The following is a 23,714-nucleotide window of genomic DNA, read 5'->3' as shown; positions in this document are numbered from 1 at the left end:
AAGCATCTGGGCTGGGTTTGCTTTGGATCCTGAACAGATCCGTAGGTGGGCATTGAGCGCAGTCTGTTTTCTGGAGGATTCCAGTGTCTCCATCCTTAAGGAGCGAAGGAAGGGCATTCTCCTTAAAATCAGCACCAAATTGGGGAGTTGGACGGTGCAAGGGGAGTGGAGGTTTCTGGCCCGTTATGTTTTGGTGGTGAATTTGTAAGGGAACTGGGGAAATATGTTAATGCATTCACCTTGCTGGAAAAGGCCCACTCATCCCTTAATAAGATTTTCTCACCAAAGGTCTCTACCAGGGTCAGCTGTAGTACAGGTTGTTCGGCCTGCTAAGGACAATGAATCTCATGCCCTGATTGCACCAGGCATCCAGAAGGCCAAAGAATGCCACTTAGGAACAGACACACCTTCCTGCAGAGAGTGAAGGGTGGAGGAAGACCCTGAGGGTTCAGAGGAGGACGTGGGAGAGACACTTTTTTTCCAAGGCTAAGCAAAACAGACTTCAGGGCACCAGTAGAGGGTCCCTAGACTCTAGGGTTCTTGTACACTACACATGGGTTCAGAAAGGAGTTCACTTAGGTAATGACAGCCCAGGAGGGTCCCATTCCTTTCCAAAAGAGATTGCAATCTGATTCACAATGATATCAAAGAGTTTCTGTCGAAGAAAGCTATTTGAGTGGGCACAGGTCCATTCTAATGGGCTCCTCAGCAAAATGTTTTGGGTGAAAAAGGACAAGGGGTTCTGTCGGGTCATAAATGTGTGGGAATTTAATCAGTTTGTGGTGGATCGCCATTTGAAAATGGAAATGATCGCAGTCCCGAAGGATGTCCTCTGAACGGGGGATTTATTTGTAATGTTGGATCTCAGGGATGCTAATCTTATGGTCCCCATTGAATAGCACTACAGGAAGTGCCTCCAATTTTTCTGGGAGGGCAGTGTTATCAGTTCTTCCTTGCGGATTTTCTTTCACACCTTGGTGCTTCACCAAATAATTCAGGCCAGTGGTGGAATTTCTGTGGGCCAGGGGAATTTGCCTTATAATGTATTTAGGCAATATTTTGATTGTGAGCGAATAAGCGGACGTGTCCCACAGCCACGCCACAATGACAGTGCGGTTGCTACAATTATTGGGGTCTACCATGAACCTCGAAAAATCGGATTTAATTGCAGCTTAAAGGATGCAATATTTGGAGTTTCAGATAGAGGCCAAACCTCCACCCTTAGTCTTCCAACCAAGTGTTTGGCCCTCATCAAGAGGGTAGTCAGGATAACCCTAGGGTTTACGGTGGTCTCAGTCAGGAGGCTGTTCTGTATAATCAGCTTTCTCTCTGCTTCAATCCAGACAGCTTTTCCAGGACATTTACATTACAAGGCCCTTCAAAGATGAAAAATTCAGGCTCTTCACAGAGGATTAAGTTATTCCAGTTAGGTCCCACTTTCCGCAGAAGCAAAGAAAGAATTGCTTTGGCGGGCAAAACACCTAGAGGAATGGAACAGCAGGGCAATATTAACTACTCCTCCAGACTACGCGGAAAGAATCCAACAAAAGCCTAATAGGATGGGGGAGTCAGTTGTGGTCATATATTGACTGGGATATTATGGTCTCAGCCGGAGTTGATCTGGCGCAAACATTGTTTAGAGAAGCTTGCTGGTTCTTTTGTGGTCAGATGCTTTGCAGACAGGTTCTCCCACTACGTAGTAGGGCTAGTGAAGGACAATGGCTCGGAAGAGCGTTTTTATCAACAAGTAGGGGGTGCCCGCTCCCAGCCTTTTTTGGGCCTGGCTCTCTTGTTCTAGGACTTCTGCCTCAATTACTGCATCCAGATACAAGCAGAATATGTTCTAGGCACTCTGGCAGCTAATTGGTGTTCACGGCAGTGGTCGAACACAAGTAACTGGAGGCTGCATTGACAGATTTCTTGCAGGCTCCAATGTCTTTGGGACTGTTGAGGCTGGACTGGTTTGGTTTTTGGTTGAACATCCAACTTCCAGGGCTTTTTCACTGTTGTCCAGATCCATTTGCAAAAATAGCTGATGCATTATTTAGTGGTGGGGCAAGGGAGCCAGTACGCTCCCCCCACCCTCTTCTCTATTATCACAGGGGCTCCCCTGCAAGCTCAGCGCACGGTATGTCTCTGGTACTGGTCACTCCATTCTGGAGAGGAAAGCCTTTGTTTAACAAAGCTTTTTAAATGGTGGCAGAGCCCCTGCTTCTGCTGCCAGTGTTTCCAAACCTTTTAGTGGACACCCTCCTTCAATCCCATACATATTAGTACTAAGCTTTTAGGATGGCATGGCTGGTTTCAGCGACAGCTGGGATGACCGTGGTCTTTTCGAACCAGGCTGTGGCACTCATCCAGCGGTCCCAAGCCCTCAATACGTTCACGGTCTGCGCCTCCGCTTGGGGGAAGTGGGCTTGTTGGAGTGTTCAAAGAAGCTTAGATCCCGCTTCGGCAGGACTTATTCAGGTGGTACATTTTCTTGCTCAATTGCCCCCCTTTTTTATCATACAGTCTATAAACACCTATAGGTCGGCTGTCTCTGTTAGGAAAACCTTCCACCAAAACATGACTATCTGCAAACATTCTCCGGTGTGCAGGTTACTTAAGGGGATTTGAGTTTCCTGTCTACCTCCTCTTTCTTCATACTCTTGACTCTGATGTGGTGGTTGTTCTCTCCATTTTTAGGGACTGGCCATTGAATGCAGATCTGTCTTTACAAGTGCTTGCAGCTAAACTAGTCATGCCTATGAGACTGGTGTCTTTCAGAAGAGTGAGTGATGTCGGAGCTCTGTGGTATTTTGTCTGTGCTGAGGCGGTACTCGTTCACATTCAGTACAAAACTAAGTCTGACTCCAGGGTTATCTCGTACACGTCTTTCCCCTACTCTCCTCAATTGAGTGAGGTTCAGTGCCTCAGGCCAGGACTTTGGAGGGAATGGGGGCAGCAGACCAGTTGCTTCTTTTCTTTAGAAGGCCTTTCAGACCAGTTTCCTCTCCCACTCTGGCACACTGGGTGCGCTGGATCATGACTAAAGTTGGTACTGATCTTTCACTGTTTGGGGCTCATTCAGCTAGAGGGGCTATGGCTTATAAAGCTTTTTTGGCACGGGTGAGTGTCAGGTGGAGTCCCTTCCTCCCCAACCTCATTCTCACCTGATTCTTCAGAGGAGCTGTCCTTGGAATCCGCAGACACCTTCCTTTGAGATTTCTTGCGATCAATTAGCAGTCCTTCCCCTAGTGCCTTCTTCTTTTTCTTTTTATCGTGTAAGTAGGGTCTGGCTTCCCCAGAGGCCACCTTGGCAGGGAATGGGACCTGCCTAAGGGGAACCCCAGGAGCCAAGCCCCAGTGCAGGGAAAAAGCCTCAAGGGCAAAAAACCCTGGTCTCCAATAGAAGAGAGAATTCCTTCTCAGGGATAGGAGAGTGAAAAGTTATGGATCCAGTGAGCAATCCTTTAAGGGCTTCTGGAGGTTCCGGTAGCTGGTGACTTGAAACCCGAAAGCACAGACGGCGAAACCACTAGCATGTGTAAATCAGTAAGGTCAGAAGCCAGGTAAGTGGCAAGAGGGAGAGAGAAGTAAGTATGAAAGCAAAGTCTGTACCGGAGAAGACCGGAAACCGAGGACGGGATAAAGCGAGGGAGTGAAACAAAAGTAGAACAGAAGTAAAATAAACAGCGGTTCCTATCAGAAGTAGGAACCAGATGGCAAGGACACAGCAAGATGAATGGCGTCACAGGCGGCGAGGAAAATCTGAAGCAACGTAACACAGCAGCGTTGAAGGTTCACAGAGAAAAACAGATACAATGTGCTGGCTAATGAGCGTGGTCAGAATATAAAGGGTGAGCCGCCATATTGGATGAGGGCTAGACCGCTGGGATAGTTACAAGTAAGGAGTTAAAGAGGCCAGGCACTGCATGTCTTCCAGTGGCGAATCCTGACAGTATACCCCCTTCCCTTCGGGGGTCCTCTGGGTTTCCCCAGATGTAAAAGATGAAATCTCCTCAGCAGTCTGGGGGCATGAATGTGACTCTTGGGTTCCCAGGTCCGTTCTTCAACAGAATACCCCTTCCAATGAACCAAATATTGTACTCCTCCCCTTCTGTAACGGGAGTCCACTAAATATGCAACGTCATACTCTTCTTCAGTTGGGGATTTGAAACGTCGTAGAGGTACTGTCTTCCGTAGATAAGGGTCTGTCTTGTATTCCTTGAGTAATGAAGTATGAAAGACAGGGTGTACTCTTTGTAGACTCTGGGGTAAACGTAGCTTGTATGCTACTGGGTTAACTTGAGATATAATAGGGAAAGGCCCTATATATCGAGAAGCAAATTTGCCAGCATGAACCCATTTGGGTAAGAACTTTGTGGACAACCACACTAGTTGATCCGGCTTCCAATCCAAGTTAGTTCCTCTTTTGCGGTCTGCCCATCTCTTATGTGTCTGCCTGCTGGCCTCCAATGCCTTCTTTGCGGTACCTTGTATGTCCTTGAGCTCAGTCAACAGATGGTCTATGGCGGGTGTGCTCGTGGAGGAAGTTCCTGTCCAAGGCAGGGGTTGAGGTTGATACGCGTAAGTACAGTAGAAAGGACTCATTTGTATCGTAGTATGAAGTGAGTTATTGTAAGCAAATTCTGCTTGGGGGAGGAATGAGGCTCATTCTTCTTGTTTGTTACTGCAAAGGCATCTCAGGTACTGTTCAAGATTGGAATTAAGTCTTTCAGTCTGTCCGTTACTTTGGGGATGGTAACCGGAAGACAAAGCTCTATTAATACCCAACTGATGGCATAAGGTAGACCAGAATTTAGAGGTGAATTTAGATCCTCTATCAGAAATAATGGTTCTGGGTAAACCATGTAAACTAACAATGTCTCGTAAAAAGATTGCTGCTGTCTCTGGGGCAGATGGAAGATGAGGTGCAGCTGAGAAATGAGCCAGTTTACTAAATGAGTCTACAGTAACCATTATAGTATTCATACCCTTGGACCTAGGCAATTCTACAATGAAGTCCGTAGAAATGTGTTCCCAAGGGCGACCTGGTAAACTGGGTTGTTGCAATAAGCCAATGGGCTTACCCGTAGGATATTTGTTACAGGCACAGATTGGACATGAGGAGACGTACTTGTTAACATCTTGGAGGATAGTAGGCCACCAAAATCTTTGACAGATTAGTTCCTGAGTCTTACGTATACCAGGATGTCCCGATAAGGGAGCATCATGGCACCATTTGAGGATCCGATCTTGCAAAGACTTGGAAGGGATATAGAATGCTTTGTTATGGTAGTAGAGACAGTCCTTGCCTTGAACCACTGTGATGGGGCAATCCTTCTTCTGTTGGTAGTGTACCAATAGTTCTTGTAAGAATAGAATCGCTATTGAAACAGTTTGTAGCCCTGGGAGAAGGAGATCATGATCTTGGCGAATGCTTGTTTCTTCTCCTTGACTTCGTGATAAAGCATCAGCAACTTGGTTCTCTGTTCCAGGAATGTAGGTGATTTGGAAGTCGAAATGGCAAAAAGAAGCACGCCCATCGGGCATGTCGAGCATTGGTGCACTCCATCTGCTGTAAGAATCTGAGGTTTCTGTGATCCGTGCGTATGAGGAAACTATACTGAGTCCCTTGTAACAGATGGCGCCAATCCTGGCAGGGCAGCTTAATAGCCAAAAGTTCCTTTTCAAGGATGGAGTAATTCCGCTCGCTAGTAGTCAAGGTCTTGGAATAGTACTCTATGGGTTGTTCTACACCATCTTCTGCCTTCGGCAGTAGAACCGCTTCCAAAGCCCCTGCAGAAGCATCCGTTTCATGGATAAAAGGTTTATCTTGATCTAGCTGTACCAGTATGGGAGCTGAAGTGAAATGTTCCTTTAGTCGGCGAAATGAAAATATGGCTGGGGCGTTGACAAGACCAAAAGGCATAACCTTATATTCAAAAAGACCTAAGGGTGTCCTGAATGCGGTCTTCCATTCATCTCCCTTACGGATCCTCAGGAGATGGTAAGCTCCCATGAGGTCCAACTTTGTGAAATATTGTGCTCCTTGTACCGCTTCAGTATGTCCCTTATTAACGGCATAGGATAACGATCTCTGATGGAGACCCCGATAATCGATACAGGGCCTTAGTTCTGATGACTCCTTCTTGGGAATAAAGAAGAGGGATGCTCCACAGGAAGATCTGGATTCTTGGATTAATCTGTTTTGTAAATGGGCATCTAAGTATTTCTTCAAAGCCCTTTTTTCTGGTAGCGACAATGGGTACATGCCACCAAAGGGAACTTGTGCTGAAGGTATCAAGTCTATTGCACAATCCTCTGCCCTGTGTGGTGGTAGGTATCTGGGTAAAACATCTCTGAATATCTCAGAATACTCCTGGTACTGTACAGGAATAGAGGAGACAGTCCTCTTCCCAGGTTCCTCAATCTCTTCCATCGTAGTCTTGCAACTGGTCTCCTCCATGCAGTGCGTTTGTAAAATAAACAAAAGTAAAATAAACAGCGGTTCCTATCAGAAGTAGGAACCAGATGGCAAGGGCACAGCAAGCTAAATGGCGTTGCAGGCGGCGAGGAAAACCCGAAGCAACGTAACACAGCAGCGTTGAAGGTTCACAGAGCAAAACAGATACAACACGCTGGCTAATGGGCGTGGTCAGAATATAAAGGGTGAGCCACCATATTGGATGAGGGCTAGACCACTGGGATAGTTACAAGAAAGGACTTGAAGTCGCCAGGCACTCCATATCTTCCAGGGGCGAATCCTGACAGTGAGTCTAGAAGATATTTTTAAAGCTGCTGATTGGTCTGTTGCTAGCACAGTCTTACTTTTACTGTAAACCTATTGGTCACACTGCCAGATCTGTAATTGATTGGTTTTGAATGTGCATAATAAGAATTCTCCGTGCCATGCCAGATAATGTTGATTACTCCTCGCTTGTGACGAGAGTCGGTAGTCTATTAATAGCATGGTGGTATGTATTATCCCTCACGGATTCCCCCCCATTTTGTCCTTTACTGTTGACAGACCAGTTCTACAGTGGACAATCTTTCTATTGAGGGTAGCGATGGTGAATCGTCCTGGTCCTGTTGGTGGTGGTCAGTCCTGGCAGTGTTGTTCTTCTTGCTGCAAGGATTCCTAGACAGCAGTGGATGATGTTGCAAATGAAGAAATGAGCTAGGAATTTGGGGGCGGAGGGTGGTTCTTATAGAAGTATAACTTTTGTGATTGGTGACTGGCGCAGGAGCCAGTGATGGCTGGGAATTGTAGTATAGTATAATATGTTTCTTGCTGCTTTGGAGCTAAGAATTTAAGGCTAACATGGTTATAGGAAGTGCTTTGTTGTCCGTGTCCATAATACTTATCCTTGAGAAAGTTATTAAGATGATTATTATTCTCGGATGTCAAGACTGTTTAAAAATTAGTGTAAAATGTTCCTTTGGTAATGCCAGGTGAGGCCATTTCTTATCACTGAAAATGTGCAGGACCAGGATGCTTTTATGGGCCTATTTTGTCAACTTCATTCATGGAGTGACAAACGTGTAATTCTAGACATTTTTATGAGTTTTATAAACTGAGGTTTTCAATTAAATATATTGCATACTAAGCAAAATCTTTTCACCTGGCCCTATTGGAGAAACAACGTTGCCAGACAACAATAGAATGTTGGTAATAATGGACTGTCGGCTTTTAGGATGGGTGAGTGCCAAGAAATAGAGCAGAATTCCAAATCACAAAGCGTTATAAAAATCTGCTCTATCTAATGGCACACTACCATCAGCTGGAGTTTTTGACTTTTGAGGGGTGTACGGCGTGGGGGGCAGGGTTTATCATTCGGAAAGCTAATATTTATGACAATGACGTGTGCCTGTTCGTAGAACATTCTGGATAATAAGTTGTTGGATACGAAAGCGTTTGTGATACTTACGTCTTCAGAAAATGAACTTTTTCCGTTTGCAATAGATATTGGAAACATGGTGGGTTGTATAAAGCACTTTTTGGCAGAAGGCTGGAACCTAAAGCCTCCTTTTACAGAGAGTGCAGGAAAAGGGAACATGTTTTCTGTTGAGTGACGGTAACATTTGTTGAACCATCCTATGATTTTGCACTAAGTGGAAGTTATCCCTGCTATTATTAAAAGTTTGTAGTACAGGGAATATATGAGCATTGGTCGAGAGGAGTGTGGAGGTGCGAGACACAGGAATGATGGATGGAGCGAGGCCAATAGATCTTAGAGAAAACCATGGACGCAATGGAAAGGTGAGGGAGAGGGCAGAAAGTAAAATAAAACCAGGATTGTAGAAGAGAATAGAAAAACTGAATGGAAAAGCTAATGAAAGAAAGAAGTAGGAATAAAGAGTAAGCTATCAGGTGGGCTTGCCATGGAGGTATTGGGGGAGATGGTTAAAGAAACAGAAAAACGCACAGGAGACTAACCCACTACCCTACATGATTATATATCTCGGAGCTCAAAAGATGTGCCCGTGCTTCCATTATTGAGCAACAGGTTTTCTTTCTGCAATAAACAATTCATTTAAATCGACGAGGTTTAGATCAGATTCCTTGGCCAAGACCGGGAAGGTTTTGAGTATTTGGAAACTAGACTTACGGTCTCTGTTGGAGTAAAACAATTGAAAGTTGAAGGGGAGTCTTAAAGCCTAAAACCTTCTTTGGACAGACAATTTCAAACTTAGCTGGAAGCAGATATTTTAACTGTATGGTTAAAAAGGTTTTAATGCCTGGTCAGCGACTCACTGGGCATTCATTTGTGATCAACAACAAAATTACTTCAAAATCAGGTGTTGGGTAAAACATTTCAAGCAGGACATTCCAAATGCTGAATTGGGACTCTTTCTCATTGTATTTTATCCACACATTCCTGTGCATCCTCCATCTCTTTAAACATGTAAAAGTAGGTGTGGCCAGCAGCCGAACGATGAGGACGTGAACTTTGCTGCTCCCGTGCCACCGGCCTTATCCTATAAAGATCCTGCTTTAAAAGCGTCCCTGTGAGTCTGTAAAACATCTCACCGACGCGTGAAATCCTGCTCTATCGAAACGCACTGATGCCGTGCTGAATCGGAGAGCGTATCGGAGCCCCAGGCGGTTGAAAGACACAGGACCCGAATCGGACATCGCTGCCAAGATGGCCGCCGTGAGTGCATGATAGTTGGAGTCCGCGCCGAGAGAGATCGAGCCCCTGAAGTGAAGCCAGAAGTTAGGCGCAGTGGCCGCGAGCTGCAGCGAGGTGGCGGTTTCACTTTCAAAGTACTGAGTCCTGCGGAGAGGCTACGTGACACCTGTGGACGAGCTCCCGCCGCTCTCCTGCCGTGGGTGTAGGCCCTGCCGACTGAAGTGGGTTTAGCGACCCCCTCCCGCGAAGAAGCACAGAATCGGCGTGCCTGGTGCAGGCTTGGAACGCGGCGGGCAGAATGATCGCATTGGGACCGAGAGGAAATGGACTTCTCCCGCTGATCAGCCCTCTGTGCGAGCGAATGGTGGAAGGAAAGCCCGGACAGATCCAGTGGTGGAGAGGGCTGATAAACTGCAAACGAGGAGATCCCGCACTGTGACAACGAGCCCTCTGCACTACGGAGGGTGCTTGCACCCTCCGCACTCGGACAATACTGCTCCTGTGACCTGGCTCCAGGGCGAGGAACACGGCGGTAAGGAGAAGGCAAAGGCGGGACAAAGAGCACGGGCCCCCCACAATTGCTAGCTCCCCAGCGGGAGTCAGGAACTCCAACAGTACCCGCCTGTGACTGGGGTAGAATACCGCCCTGCCACCCGAGTGTCTGCATTATAGTCCCGAATCACCGAAGACAGGGAATCCGCCGCCTACACTGGAGGTTAGCCCAAAGGGACGCTGCGCAACCCCGGCATCAGACATGTCAGCCGAACCGAAAACCATCAAGTCCTATTTCGGAAAACTCCTCCGGATCAATGAATGCAGCCCACGGCAGACCCATCTGGCAGCATCAGTAACTGTCCTCCCCCTCGGGGAATAGCCCCCCGTGGAGTATAAAGAGTGATAGAGGCAATCGGGCGGGGTCCAGCCTGCAATATCCTGCCTCCACACACAGCTAACCAACCCGGGAAACTGGGGGCAAGAAAGAGACCCAAAGGGCTCCAGTACACAGCATACGACGTTTGCAAAACTCCTGCTGGTGCCCATCCGCGCAGGATCGTTACCCACAGTAAGCGCCACGGCTGTTTGCTGCCAGACTAAGGGACATAAAGTGAACGGCTCATACAAACTGGCATAGATCTAAGAGACTGTCACTGCACGCCACGCAAAGTGGCACAGCAGCCACTACCAGAATCCCACCAGCAACGTTTTATCCTACCGGGCAGCACTCTCCCCTTTGGGGTCAGACAGCAGTTGCCACCACCACCAACCTCATAAGCAAAAATGGGAAAAGACAAGCCCAGGAAAACATCTACACAAAGTAGGATTGATCAATATGCATCGGTATCGGTGTCTCGCTCACCAGAGAGGCTTTCACCAGCAGATCTAGATTGTACGGAAGAAGAAACTGTTTCCCTCAGAGACATAATGAGCGCCATAGCTAGCTCCAGGACCTCAATGGAAAAAAAAATGGACAGTATCGACACAGACGTTTCCCTATTACGACACGACCTACAAAAACTGACCTCCCGTACGGGTGAAGCGGAGACACGAATCTCGGAAATCGAAGATGGCTTACGAGGAGTGAATCGGCAAGTGTCGACCATGCTAGCATGCATTCAAATCCTGGAAGCAAGGGCAGATGACAGCGAAAGAAGATCCAGATGTAACAATATTCGAATACTCGGCCATCCTGAAAAAGCAGAGGGGGATTGCATGGAGCTGTTTCTCGAAGAGTGGCTGGCGAACACCTATGATGCGGAGTCATTCTCTAAATTCTTCTCTATCGAGCGAGCCCACTGTATACCAACTGGCAAGGTCATAACAGGAGCACCACCATGCATAGTCATCGCCAGATTTCTGAATTATAGAGACAGGGACACTGTACTCCAACTGGCGAGATCGAAGGGCGCAGTCACTTTCAACGGGTCAAGGATAGCCTTCTTCCCTGATTTCACCAGGGAGGTGCAGAAAGCACGCCAGTCATTTGACCCGCTCAAGAGACGCTTGAAAACAATGGCAGTCAAATATGGGCTGATCTTCCCCGCCCAACTTAAGATATTTCACAAAGGCACTACAGTGCACTTCACTGACGCTAAGGAAGCGTGGAGCTGGGCTGAGCGAAACATAGAGGGTGACTGAAACACGGATGGGAGAAGGAGGAGGGAACGCAACACACCACGCCCAGAGCGACCACCAGAACGGGAAGCGCAGCACCAACCACAACCAGAAAACTCTCTGCCGGGAGATGTATGAATCAAGAGCAGACAAGAGCAAACACTTGAGGCGCCAGGATCAGAAAAGCAACGGAGCTCTCGCTCCCTGTAGCAATCTATCTATAGAGCACAACTAGGCCGGTGGCCAACTAAACACCCGCCCCCCGAACCAAGACCTTTTCTCCGGCACCACACAACAGTGCTGTGAAGTTCCACTGTTTCTGAGTTTATTTTGGGTCGACAGATGCTTCAGTTGGGGGTGGAGTGTAGGGAGGGGGAGTTGGAGACGTTTGTCTACAAAGTTTAGCATACAATGGTATTAAGAGCACAGTGAACATGGCTTCTGCTGTCATCCCATTGCAAACGTATCCCAGGAAATGCATTGGTGAGACTATACTTTACCCACCCGATGGCACCTGAGACGACTCCAATCACTAGGCGTCTAACGCTCATGACATGGGATGTCAATGGGCTGGGATCCAGTATCAAAAGAAGACTGGTGCTATAACACTTGAACCGACATTCCCCGGACATAGTTCTCCTGACCGAGACCCATCTGGCGGGAACCTCATGCAAGTTCTTCCAAAGGTCCAACTACCGCACAGCACTACATGCAGGTTTCTCGATGGGGGCGAGAGGAGTCCTGATACTCATTCACAAGAGACTCCCTGTAGTGATCACGCACATCACCCAAGACAATGGTGGCCGCTACGTTCTTATTCAGGCAACACTCGGGAATCAGACCCTAGCGATCATGGCAGTATACTCCCCTCTAGCCCTACTCAATGCTCTATTAGCAGACATTACCCTGATCCTTGCGGAAAACGATGCAGACACCTGGGTGATGGGAGGAGACTTCAATGAGGTCATGGACAACGTCGCAGACCACTCACACCGAAATATGTAGCGCATCCTTCCTCCCTCGTGATATATCGGATCACTCCCCGCTGATCCTCGAATTAGAAACAGAGAGGCCACGTCCCCCATCTACATGGAGATTGAACACCTACTACCTGGGGTTCCCAGAGCTACAGGAAAAGATAGAGATAGCTAGCTCCAATTACTTTGAGCTAAATTCAGGCTAGGTTGATGACTCCGTCATACTATCGGAGGCCTACAAGTCCGTTCTGAGAGGCGAAATCATTTCGTGTACATCAGCAAAGAAAAGGGAACACTGTGAGCTGATCAAAACAGCCGAGGAAGAAGTTGTGACCAGGGAAGCAGAGCACTTTGCCAACGATACCCCTGACCCGAAACGAGCCCTAACGCTAGCGCAAAAGAAACTGCACAACTTATCACTAGACTGCACCCAAAAAGCACATCGAGCCATGAAGGCACACCTTTATGAAACGGGAGAAAAAGCTGGGAAAATGCTTGCATGGCTGGAGAGGCGAGAGGAAGGACAACGAAAGGTGAAATGTATTAAGACAGCAAACGCAGAGCTAATCTCCACTGATGCGGGAATTGCAGAACGGTTTGCGGAGTTCTACGAGAATCTCTACAAGCCCCCAAATACCCTACCAGACTGCGCCATCCTTGACAATATTGCTCTTCCAACACTCACCATGGAGCAGGTCACTATGTTGGATAGCAGGATAACAGTGGATGAAATATCTGCGGCCATCTCCCAACTTCAGACAAACAAGACCCCAGGACCCAACGGGTTTCCAATCGATATCTGGAAGAAGTTGAACCACCTGGATTTATCCACCAAACTTCTCAACACGTTCGAACACTCCCTGACAAAAGGTAAGCTTCCACCAAACCTCTGTAAGGCCACCATAATAGTGATCCCCAAAGAAGGCAAGCCCCCAGAGGAGTGCATTTCATATAGGCCCATATCCCTAATTAATAACGAAGCCAAGATTCTGGCCAAAATACTAGCTAATAGACTCCAAACGGTTATTACAACATTAATACACCCAGACCAATGTGGCTTCATGCTCCAAAGGTTCGACAAGAATGAATATCCGTAGGCTCCATCTGGCAATTGAGCGAGCACCTGTACTACAGAAATCGCTAGCATTACTGGCCATAGATTTTGAGAAGGCCTTTGATTCAGTTCACTGGGAGGCTCTATGGGCAATCATGAGGAAGATGCAATTTGGGGATTCCTTTATAAAATGGGTCCAGCTCCTCTATAACAGCCCATTGGCAGAGGTAAAGGTGAACAGCTGGCCCTTGCGAGAATTCCCACTGGGAAAGGGTACCAGGCAAGGCTGCCCACTCTCGGCTATGCTATTTGCACTAATAATAGTGCCTCTAGCAGTCATTTTACGGGGTTCAAACATGTGGAGTGGTTTTCGGTGGAGTTCGGAATGGGAGGACAGGGTATCCTTGTATGCCGATGACCTTCTAGTGTACCTGGGTGATCCAGCGGTCTCCTGCCCTGTAGTAACTCAAATACTGGTAGATTATGGAGTCTTTAGCGGACTACGAGTGAACTGGTCAAAATCAGTACTCTTTCCGGTGAAAGGGATAGACTGCATTCTGCCAGTCGGCTCTCCATATAGTATAGAATTCATGCAGTTTCGATACCTTGGCATCCTAATAGAGAATAAACTAGACAACTACGTAACCCGAAACCTACATCCACTGAGCAAAAGATATGCGCAAGACGTGGTTCATTGGGCATCTCTACCGCTGACACTGTTAGGCAGGGCGGCACTCTTCAAAATGCTGGCCCTGCCCAGATTCCTCTACATCCTTCAGAACGCCCCTCTCAGTATCCCCTCTGCTGAGTTCCGCATAATAGACAGAACAACACGTCAATTCCTATGGGGAGGGAAACACCCGAGGATAGCGCTTAAAACCCTCCAACGCTCAGTCTGGGAGGGGGAATAGGGCTCCAGAACATCCAGATTTACTACTGGGCGACCCAAATGGCGACGATAAATGATATGTTGCATGGGAACCCAAAACTCCCTCATATACAAGCGGAAATAGCGGCCAGATAAGATATGACCCCAATTGAAAGTCTGTATATTGTAGCTCATACAGCCCAGATATGGAGGGACACCCATACATATATAGGGTGGAACAATACACTCAGTCCAGTCTAGCCTATCTGGAATAACACCCATCTTGAAGGTCTGGATAAGCTCCCTAAATGGGCAGCCTGGGCGACAGCTGGTATTCATACCATTAAGCAGATATACGCAAATAACCAAATAACCCCGTTCGCTGAGATCTCGACTAGATACAGTCTCCCTGATACTGAAAGGTTCCACTACAATCAGCTACATCATGCACTAATGGAACAAAGAGCCCGCCTGCTTGAAATGCCGGAGTGCACACCTATAGAAAGGAATATAGTTATTGATAGTGTGAAGACCAAGATCACTTCCAACATGTACAATGCTATCTCCTCGTTTGCCACAAAAGAGCTATCGAGCCTGACATTCAAATGGGAAGGGGATGTGGGCCCAATCCTACCGGAAGGCTAGATTGTGACCCTGATGTATCCCAGGGAAACGGCGATCTCCTCGAGAATCAGGCTCATCCAGTTGAAGATACTCCACAGAGTATATTGCCCCCAAGTGGTGCTATATAAATGGGGCAAGCCATCTGACCCAAAATGCTTACGTTGCAAGCAAGAAGAAGTGACATTCTATCACATTCTATGGCAATGTACACAGATACAATACTTCTGGCGACGCTGCAGCGATAGACTCTCCAGAGTCTTAGGACGTCCAATCCCAACTGACCCCAAACTCCTCCTGCTTGGTATAGATACGGAACAGGACCTATCGCGCTTCGAAAAGTTATTACTTGCAACGTCCACAGGTATAGCCAAGAGGAACATAGCGCAGCTGTGGGGCTCTGAAATTACTCCACAATATGACCAATGGGTATCGGACATAGACGCAATTATCCTAATGGAGCGACGTGTTTATCAAGCAAGAGGGTGCCCGGACAAAGCAGACAAGATATGGGGGAAATGGGAATTGACGTCGTGAAACCTCTATAATCTGGAGTGACCCAGCTGGATGAACATTGCTATTGCCGCCCCGGGGCATGACTGCTACGGCCTTACTATTTCTAATTCACCTGCAAGAACTGACTATGGAACTGATAATTGATAACTGATACGGTTAATGTTGCCTTATGCCTATCCTTACCGGTGTCTCTAAATTGGTCCACATATATGCAGTAGTCCCTCTTACAGCTCAACCATATGTATGCGATGTTATATGTTTTCGAGTTAAATGTTATTGTATTGTAAATTGAAAATACAATAAAATGTATTATCAAAAAAAAAAAACATGTAAAAGTACCCTAGGGCTGCTCGCTCAGCTCTGCAGGATGCTACACATGCACCTTTCTGGTAAAGGTGCCCTCACAGACTTCAGATCCTTCCTCATTCGTCCTGGCGATTCAATGAGGAAATAGTGGGCATAATCCTGGCAACTCCTAACTTCGAAAGGCTGATCATCCTGTCAGCATATCCTAGTCAGGAACATAGACACAAGCTGAAATGCTTCCCCAAAGAAACGTAATGCCACATGAACTCGGTGTGCATGTGTCCTCATGATCAACATCTGGAGCACAGCACATGTGTGTGTTACTGAGGTTTGAGGCGTCTTTCAGGATATAGGCGCCTGTGGTCGCCAAATTTCCAGCAGCACTTTCTCTGAAAAGCCGTTCCTGCCTAGCATAACCCTTAGCATGTAGATCATGGTAATGAACAGAGTATCCAGACTGCCTCCTTTCCCTCATCTGCAAACTTATAGATCCTTGTTTTGTTGCCCATGGTGATTAATGTAGCTGTTTGGGACAGATAGCTATAGAGATACAGGGTTTGACAGTGGCACTGTGAGAAAGTGAAATAGGACTGGTCTGCAGTGATATGAGGACAGGGTTGCAAGTTGTTTTGCCTTGTAAGGCCTATTCCTCTATTCCCCCAACTAACGGACTTGCCATTAAGATCTTCTACCACCTTACGCTACACATACATATTCCCCAACAGCATAGCCGTTAGCCCATCAGCACTGAGACATTTCGAAGATCTCTTCTTTAGCTCTAGTTCTCTCTCCCACATGAGCGGCTAATCAGACCCAAAGTGCTGTATTCTGCCAGATCTTGGGCTCTCTCCTCAAGGTTCTCCGCAAACCATAGAAAGCACATTGTCACAAAGGAACTGGGTACTTCAAACCTTCACCCATCGACACCAGCTGCTTCTTCTGCAATGCCACTAATTATCCCTGCCCATTCGTAAAGAGCCATGCACAGCAAACTGGCACAAGGGCATTCTACAAGATCACTTTACATTACATCACAACCCAAATGGCCAGGGTACCCACCGATGTGCACATTTTTTGTGACCAATAACATTGGCTTGGAATGGCTTATTGAACTTGCCGTTTAGTTACTTGACACATAAAGCGGTAAAGATGTTGTAATGTCAGTACATACCAATTGCCAGCCACCATTGCCAGATTTGAGGAAATTCCATCATCACTGCAAGACAAAAGAAATGAAGGCTAGAGTCGTTCTCTAATCAAATGGTTTATAGTGAAAGTTTCAAATACATAGTTTCGAAATGCAATACTTTCAAGACAAAAGGATTGAAAAAAAGAAAAATTCGAATGCACTTTTTTTTTGGAGGGGTCCCCCCTTCAACCCTTGTTTTTTGGGGAAAAACCGCACATACGAAACCCAAAAAAAAAATACATTAAAAAAAGCATTCATATTTCTTTTTTGTTGATCCTTTTGTTTCGAACGTATTGCATTTCGAAACTATGTATTCGAAACTTTGACTAAACACCAATCAAAATACTTCCTTAGCAGTACTTTAGGGCATGGTGTGTTAGGGGTGGAGAAGGAAGGAATAGCCAGTAGAGAGACATTGTTTTACCATTGTGGTCGCTGGTGAGGACTTGCGTTGTATTTCTACAATGTACCTATCTACCTTAGAAGGATGTATTGTGCACAGTTTTAATTACTTCATCTGGAGTAATTTGGTTACATGTGATTTTATCGAATGATAAAACAAAGAATTAATTTTGAACGAAGATAAAACATCTACAAAAAAGAGCTCATTTTTGCCACCTAAGCCCCCTCTTTTTACAAAAAAACGTTTCCCCCACCCTAAAACTTCAATTCCCATTCACAACGACATATATATAGTTTTCTAAAATTCGTAAACTTTTTTTAGAGGTTTTGGGTTCGTTTAAAAATGCATTCTTTATTGTCTTAAAACTGTTTATAATTCTGGAGGCCATGTCTGGAATATTAGGTACTATCCTAGAATCCCTGCTGGAGAATTGTGTACTATTCTCGAAGACTTGTTTGGAGTTTTAAGTCCTGTTTAGTACCCTTTTTGAAAATTATGATGCAAGTTCTAAAAACGATACCCCAGTAGGTTTATTACAAGTTGGAGAATTTGGTAGCAATTGGCGGTGCTTATGGTTTTGCGCAGAAGGGATGTGACCAAGCAGTTTGGTCAGCCCTGCCCCTTTTTGGGTGGGACCAAGCCTGATTTGCATATGGTCTTTCCCCCTTTGTAATGGCTTGGCAGGTGAAGAACGATGGCCTCGAGGGTTGCCCAGAGAAATGCCAGAGGGTAAGATTAATCCTAAACCTTCCAGCCATCACCTCTTTTGTTTTGCTTAGTTACCCCGAGTCTGACAGGTATGCCCAGACGTCGGTCCCGTGCCTGCTGGGCCTAGAGAACCAAGCTACTCCTTACTGATGAGGCCCAACGAGTCCAGAACATGTCTGGGGATGCTTGTGGTCTTGTGCAGAAGCGATGTGACCAAGCAGTTCGGTTTGGACTGCCACTTTTGGGGTGGGATCAAGCCTGATTTGCATATGGTATTTCTCCTTTTGTAATGGCATGGCAGGCAAAGAATGATGGTTTGGAGGGTTGCTCGGAGCAATGCCAGAGGTTAAGATTAATTCTAAACCTCCCAGCCATCACCTCTTGATTTGGTTAGCAGCCAAAGTGTCCATGATTTAAAACATAGATGTATAGACGTTTTCTTGGTTGCACCAGAAGTTGAAAGGATTACAGGAGTTGTGAGTCAAGCTCCTAAAGTTAAACACAGCACAAGAATATGGATTGTCCTTGGAGTCCTTAATCCTAATTTAAGAGGTCACTGGTTGGGACTCATGGGGTACAGGAGGTGGGGTGCTAAGACGTAGCATTGGAAAATATTCTCTCACGTTAATGGTAGTAAATTCAGAATAGGTTGCATCCTCGCAGCAGGCAATATTAGTAAATTGTTTAGGAAATCAGGGAACAATAGTATTGATCAACCAAGGGTAAGGCTGACGTCTTAAGTAGGGCCTGAGTGTCAGGAAAATAAAGGGACATGGGTCTGACTAGCCACCATTCCGTACCTGCCATTAAAATCTTTGTTTCTGATTCATGGAAACATAAATTGGTTTATGATAACATCTTGAAATTCCTGGTTAGAACAGCATCTAGTTCAGATCAATTACCCCTGTTTATAGCATTTATCGACTTGGTCTGCTTTTGACAAAGTAATCAGACATCGTCTTTGAGGATCAGAGGAATTGATTCTGATAATCCGGGATGCCCATCTACCTACCAGTGCTCTAAAGATATAATCAGGGACGTAGACGTGAAACAGGGCTGTGTACTTGCACTGGGCCTATTTAATTTATATCTCTCGGATGTTGAAGATGCCTTACTTATTTTATTTTAATATTTGTAACGCGCTACACGCCCATAGGTCTGACAGGGCACATAAAAAGCACAGACTAGACAGACAACATATAAGATGAAGGAAGCAGAGAGTTATATAAAGCAGGGCAATTAGTATGGATTAAGGTTAAACAAAAGGGTCTTAACACATATCTAGAGCTTGACCGTCTAAAGTCGGGTGTTATCTTGTTCCAGGCAGAGGGGGCCTAGACATCAAACGTGGTACCACCAAAGCTCATGAGCTTGAAGCTTGGTTGTACCAGTTTGTAGGGACCATAAGAACGTAGGTAACGGCCTGGTGGGAGGGACTTTAGGCGATCTTCCATGTACTAAGGGGCATCACCGTTGTGACAGTTAAAGGTAAGAGACAATAGTTTGTGTGTGACAGTGATAAATAGGGAGCCAGTGGAGTTCCCTCCTGGCATCTGTGGCATGGTCCCTCCTAGACAGACCATGAACGGCATGAAGCGCACCATTCTGCGTAACTTGAACTCCCGAATATTAGCTTTCGAGGTACCAGACAGCAGGCTGTTGCAGTAGTCAAGGTGCAAGTTTATCAAAGCAGTGACTTATAGGAATCTATTTTTAATGAAATATAGGGGTGAATGCAATTCAACAATTTGGTGACATAGGCACATGAAGCTCAGACGTAGGCAACCTGAGGCTTCATGGAGAGCTCAGCATCCAGAATGACGCCCAAGAGTTTAACATTTTTGGCGACTTAGATTATGGTCCCTGCAATAAAAAAAACATTCTGAACCAAGTTTTTTGATTTTCTATCCTGAGGCTGTGATCAAAAGTTCTGTTTTCTAAGCGTTCAAAGCCAGGGAATTGGTAACCATCCATTCAGGAATGGTCTCATAGATTGACTGCGTCCGCGTCCTGCCTATAACATCCATGCAGTTCCACCATGATCTGGGTCTCATCTGCATAATTAGTGTACTGGACATGCAGGTCATCTACAAGGGCAAGGAGGTGCATAATATAGATATTGAACAATGTAGGGGATATACAAGATACCTGAGGAACCCCACAGGCAACTGGTGTGAGAGCAGAACTGACATTGCCCAAAGCTACCCTGGCATTCCTGGTTCAGAGAAAAGGCGAAATCCACTGGGAAGCCGAACTGGAGCAATATGCCTGCTCACCTAACCTAGCCACTTACAAAGAATGGTCAACTAAATCAAAAGTGGCAGACAGGTCGGGCAGCATAAGGAGGGCTGGCTGGCCTTTATCTACGATGCTGGCGAGATTGGATTTCAAATCCAGCAACGCAGTCTCCGTACCTTGTATAGATCTAAATCCTGACTGTCGAGAGCTGAGTATGTCATTCCTCTCTTTAAATTCCTGAAGCTACACATAAGCAATGCGCTCCAAGATCTTAAGTAAAAATGGGACAATAGTGTTTCGCTATGGTAGGATCCAGGTTACTCTTTTTAAAAAGAGGAGTGATCCAAGCCTCCTTGAGAACCAAAGGTATGCCTGCTTCCATAAAAGAAATGTTGACAAGTCTGGCCACCCTTGGAGTAAGAGTGTCCATGCAAGTCTTAAAAATGCTAGTGGGACCGCTGACCCCGTGGCATGGGATAGGTTTCCTTCTTGCAACAATTGTCCAGATCTGGGCCTCTGAGCAGGGTTTAAACTCAAATAAAGACTGTACATGTTCCTTGTTAAAGGAAGGTACTAGAGGGTTACTGAAACTCGATGGACCTTTCATGCGCTTGGGGCATTGGTCCTGTTGAACCGCCATGGATTGTTGATGACCGGAAATGTTATTATTGAGCTCATCATGGATTGCCTGACACCAGGCAGAATCTTTTAGGGGTGTTGTTTTTGCGAGAGATTTCCCCTCGAACAATTTAAGCATGTAAAAGAGCTCACGTGCATTGGATTTAGTGGTGGGGATTCGATTAGCTATGAGATTTTGCATCAATAATGGCCTGTTTCAAATCTTTTACAGTTTGCTTATAGAGGGAAAGCGAGAGAGGAGAGGGGTTCCTCCGCCAATCCCTCTCTGTTTTCCGCTTTGTGTGCCGAAGGGTGACAGTCATATCGTCAAACCAAGAGGTTTTATGAGAGTTTGTTTTTACTAATTTGGGTCAGTGGTGACTGTTGGACCCAGACCTGGACAACGCCGCCAAAGTGGCCATGGGCGGCGGCGCCGTCTCCAGAGCGCAGTGGAGACCAAGGAGCGGGCGAGTCCAACCAGCATCTACACGTAAGGCGCCCCCTGCACCTCTGCTAAAGCCTCCTTTGTGCAGAAGCAGCAGCGGGGTATCGCTGGCACCGTCAATAAAACCAGGAGGCAGCAAAGCAGGCGCTCCTCCCCCAATGCGACACCACAGCTCCAAAGAAGCAGGGAGGGGAGAGGCCCGCTCAGGCAACATGATTGGGCTCCCAGCCCCCGCCCTCCGCATATACCTCATTGTGGGGGAGCGCCAGCACTGTTACTAGGATCGGGAGGTGGCAAAGCAGGCGCCCCTACCCCAGCATGACAGTGCAGCCCCAAAGAAGCGGGGGACGGAGGAAACCTGCTTGCGCCACACAGCGACCCCCCAACACCAAACAAAAATCAACGTGGGGAAGCACCGGCACTGTTACAAGGATGGAGAGAGAGCATTGATCTGGTGAGGCAGACACCCTTCCCCCAATATAACTCCATTGCCGGCACAAATCCACAGAAGCCAGCAGGGAGAAAGCTAGATACTGAGCCGACAAAGGAGAAGACAAGAAGATCACATATCCCTACAGGAAGACAGGAGGGATTTCCTCCCCATACCTAGGCATACCTAGTGGTACTACAGCTCTACAGGTGCTTACGGTGACAGGATCACTACTCAGCCCTCTGTACGGCGGATTGGGGCAGAGTACAAGTCTGCAATAGAAGAGAAAGGGGGGAGGAAAGCCGTGGAGAGTATCACTGCGACAGAATCAGGAGGGGTACAAAGGACAGGAAAAGCAGTATGGCAGGAGAAGCTGGAGCCAGAGTGAATAGGGGTCCCCTCGGGGCACACAGCAGGACATACACACTGTATTATCAGAACTGCGTGCATTTAGGGCAGAGGTCCTAGGTTGTTTGGGTGCTCTCACTGAGAGAGTCACAAAGGTGGAGGACCGAGAGGAAGCCCTGGAGCATTCACATCGCGCTGCACATATAGGTGGCATAGAGGTAGAGATGTGGCTGAAGGAGCTTCAGCGTCTGGCCCGAGAGAGGAGGAATATCTTTGTGTCTGGGCTCTCCCAGGCTGAGAGACAGAAACACCACAGGAACTGGAAAAGTCCCTTATGCGCCTAGTGTGTGATTTGTTGGGGGCCTCCCTAGAGAGGGAAATTAAATTTACAGGGTCCATTATTACACTGACAAGGAGGAAATACTACAGAAAGCAAGGGAGCATGGCACCATTGAGTGGGAAGGAGCACAGATCAGGATTTTCCAAGACCTATCCGCTTACACCCTGGACCAACATCGCAAATGCAGGCCCCTAATGAAGTGGCTTCAAGATAAGGGAGTAAGGTACCGTTGGCGCTTCCCTTTCGCCCTCATGTTTGAACTCAAGGTTGAAAATGACATTCAGCATGAGGGTGAGGATGCGGACAATCTACTAAAAGAACTGCAGAGCGAGGAGGCGCAACCGGAGAGAGTCAGCAACAGCTGAAGGAGCGCTTCAAGAGTGCATTTGTCCAACCCAGAGGAACTAAAAGAGATGCAAGCTCTAGGTGGTTGAGGAAACCAAGGGCTCGGCATTCACTGCCCCTGAAGTGATTTGTTGTTGAAGTAGCTTGTCGGAGGACGATTGAGACAACGTCCTGCTGGACATGGGCTCACTTAGTGGGCAAAGGATGGCCAGGCTGACCGTTAATCTCCACACACCCTGGTGACCTGACGGTATCCAAGTTTCTGTACCTAGGTTGGCTTTATGTCCTATTATTTGGGGGTTTGTGGGTGGGACTGTTGTTGGGGTTTAGGGAGGAAACTGGAGGGATGGGAGGGGCGAGGGGGTAACAGTGAGGGAGGGGATTGGCATACACAACGGAGGGGCTTCTGTAACATACGAAAGGACATTGACCCCAGGCTCAGGAGAATTTCCTAGACAGGGATATGGTTGATCTGAAGGTCATGACCCTCCACCTCTAGTCAGGGGCGACTTCAATATGGTGGCGGATTCCAGATTAGGTTGGTGGTCAGCGAGAGGGGAAGCATCTCAACAGGTGGGAAAGGAGAATAGAGAGTTTGCTGCCCTCCTCGAGGACCACTTCTGGGCGAATGTGTGTAGGCTTTCTCATCCCCAGGCCGGAGGATATACTCACCCCCCTCACTCTGCTTACACCAGGATAGACCTATTATTGAACAAGCGAAGGACATTACATCCCCCAAAGTGGAAAAAGTCACATGGTCAGATCACGAAATGGTAACAGCGTCCTGGCAGTTTGAAGCAAATAGAAGGGTTAACCCAGGATGGCACTGCAATGATGTCCTACTTCGGGACCCGGAATATCTGGGGAATGAAATCTGATCCTCCTTTGAGGTCAATGAGACAGGGGAGGTCCACCCCAATATTGTGTAGTATGCCACCAAGGCCACAATACAGGGACTGTTAATAGTGGAGGGAGCCTGAAGAATACGGGAGAGGGGGCTCATTAAGAGTAAATTATGGGAAGAAATCTGAGGGCTCAGGGCGCAGCTGAGTGGGGGACAGGACTGGTTTGCTA

The 23,714-nt window shown here is 47.0% G+C and overlaps 1 protein-coding gene across 8 annotated transcripts in view; it reads right to left on the bottom strand.

The window, feature by feature from the left end:
* LOC138503358 (putative transmembrane protein 244) overlaps positions 1-23,714 on the bottom strand; it is a 262,341-nt gene that overhangs the window by 8,781 nt on the left and 229,846 nt on the right. For 7 of the 8 annotated variants that reach the window (XM_069623007.1, XM_069623012.1, XM_069623006.1 and 4 more), the window contains one exon: positions 16,748-16,792. The exons of the other annotated variant lie outside the window; for it this stretch is intronic. In XM_069623007.1, the coding sequence (XP_069479108.1) occupies positions 16,748-16,792 (45 nt within the window). The remainder of the gene's footprint in view (positions 1-16,747; positions 16,793-23,714) is intronic. 8 annotated transcript variants of the gene reach the window in all.

Source organism: Ambystoma mexicanum, chromosome 11 (genome assembly GCF_040938575.1).
Source record: "Ambystoma mexicanum isolate Mex_15411 chromosome 11, UKY_AmexF1_1, whole genome shotgun sequence".
Lineage (NCBI taxonomy): Eukaryota > Metazoa > Chordata > Amphibia > Caudata > Ambystomatidae > Ambystoma > Ambystoma mexicanum.
Note: the sequence above shows the minus strand (reverse complement) of the source record. Positions and strands in the feature narration are given on the sequence as shown.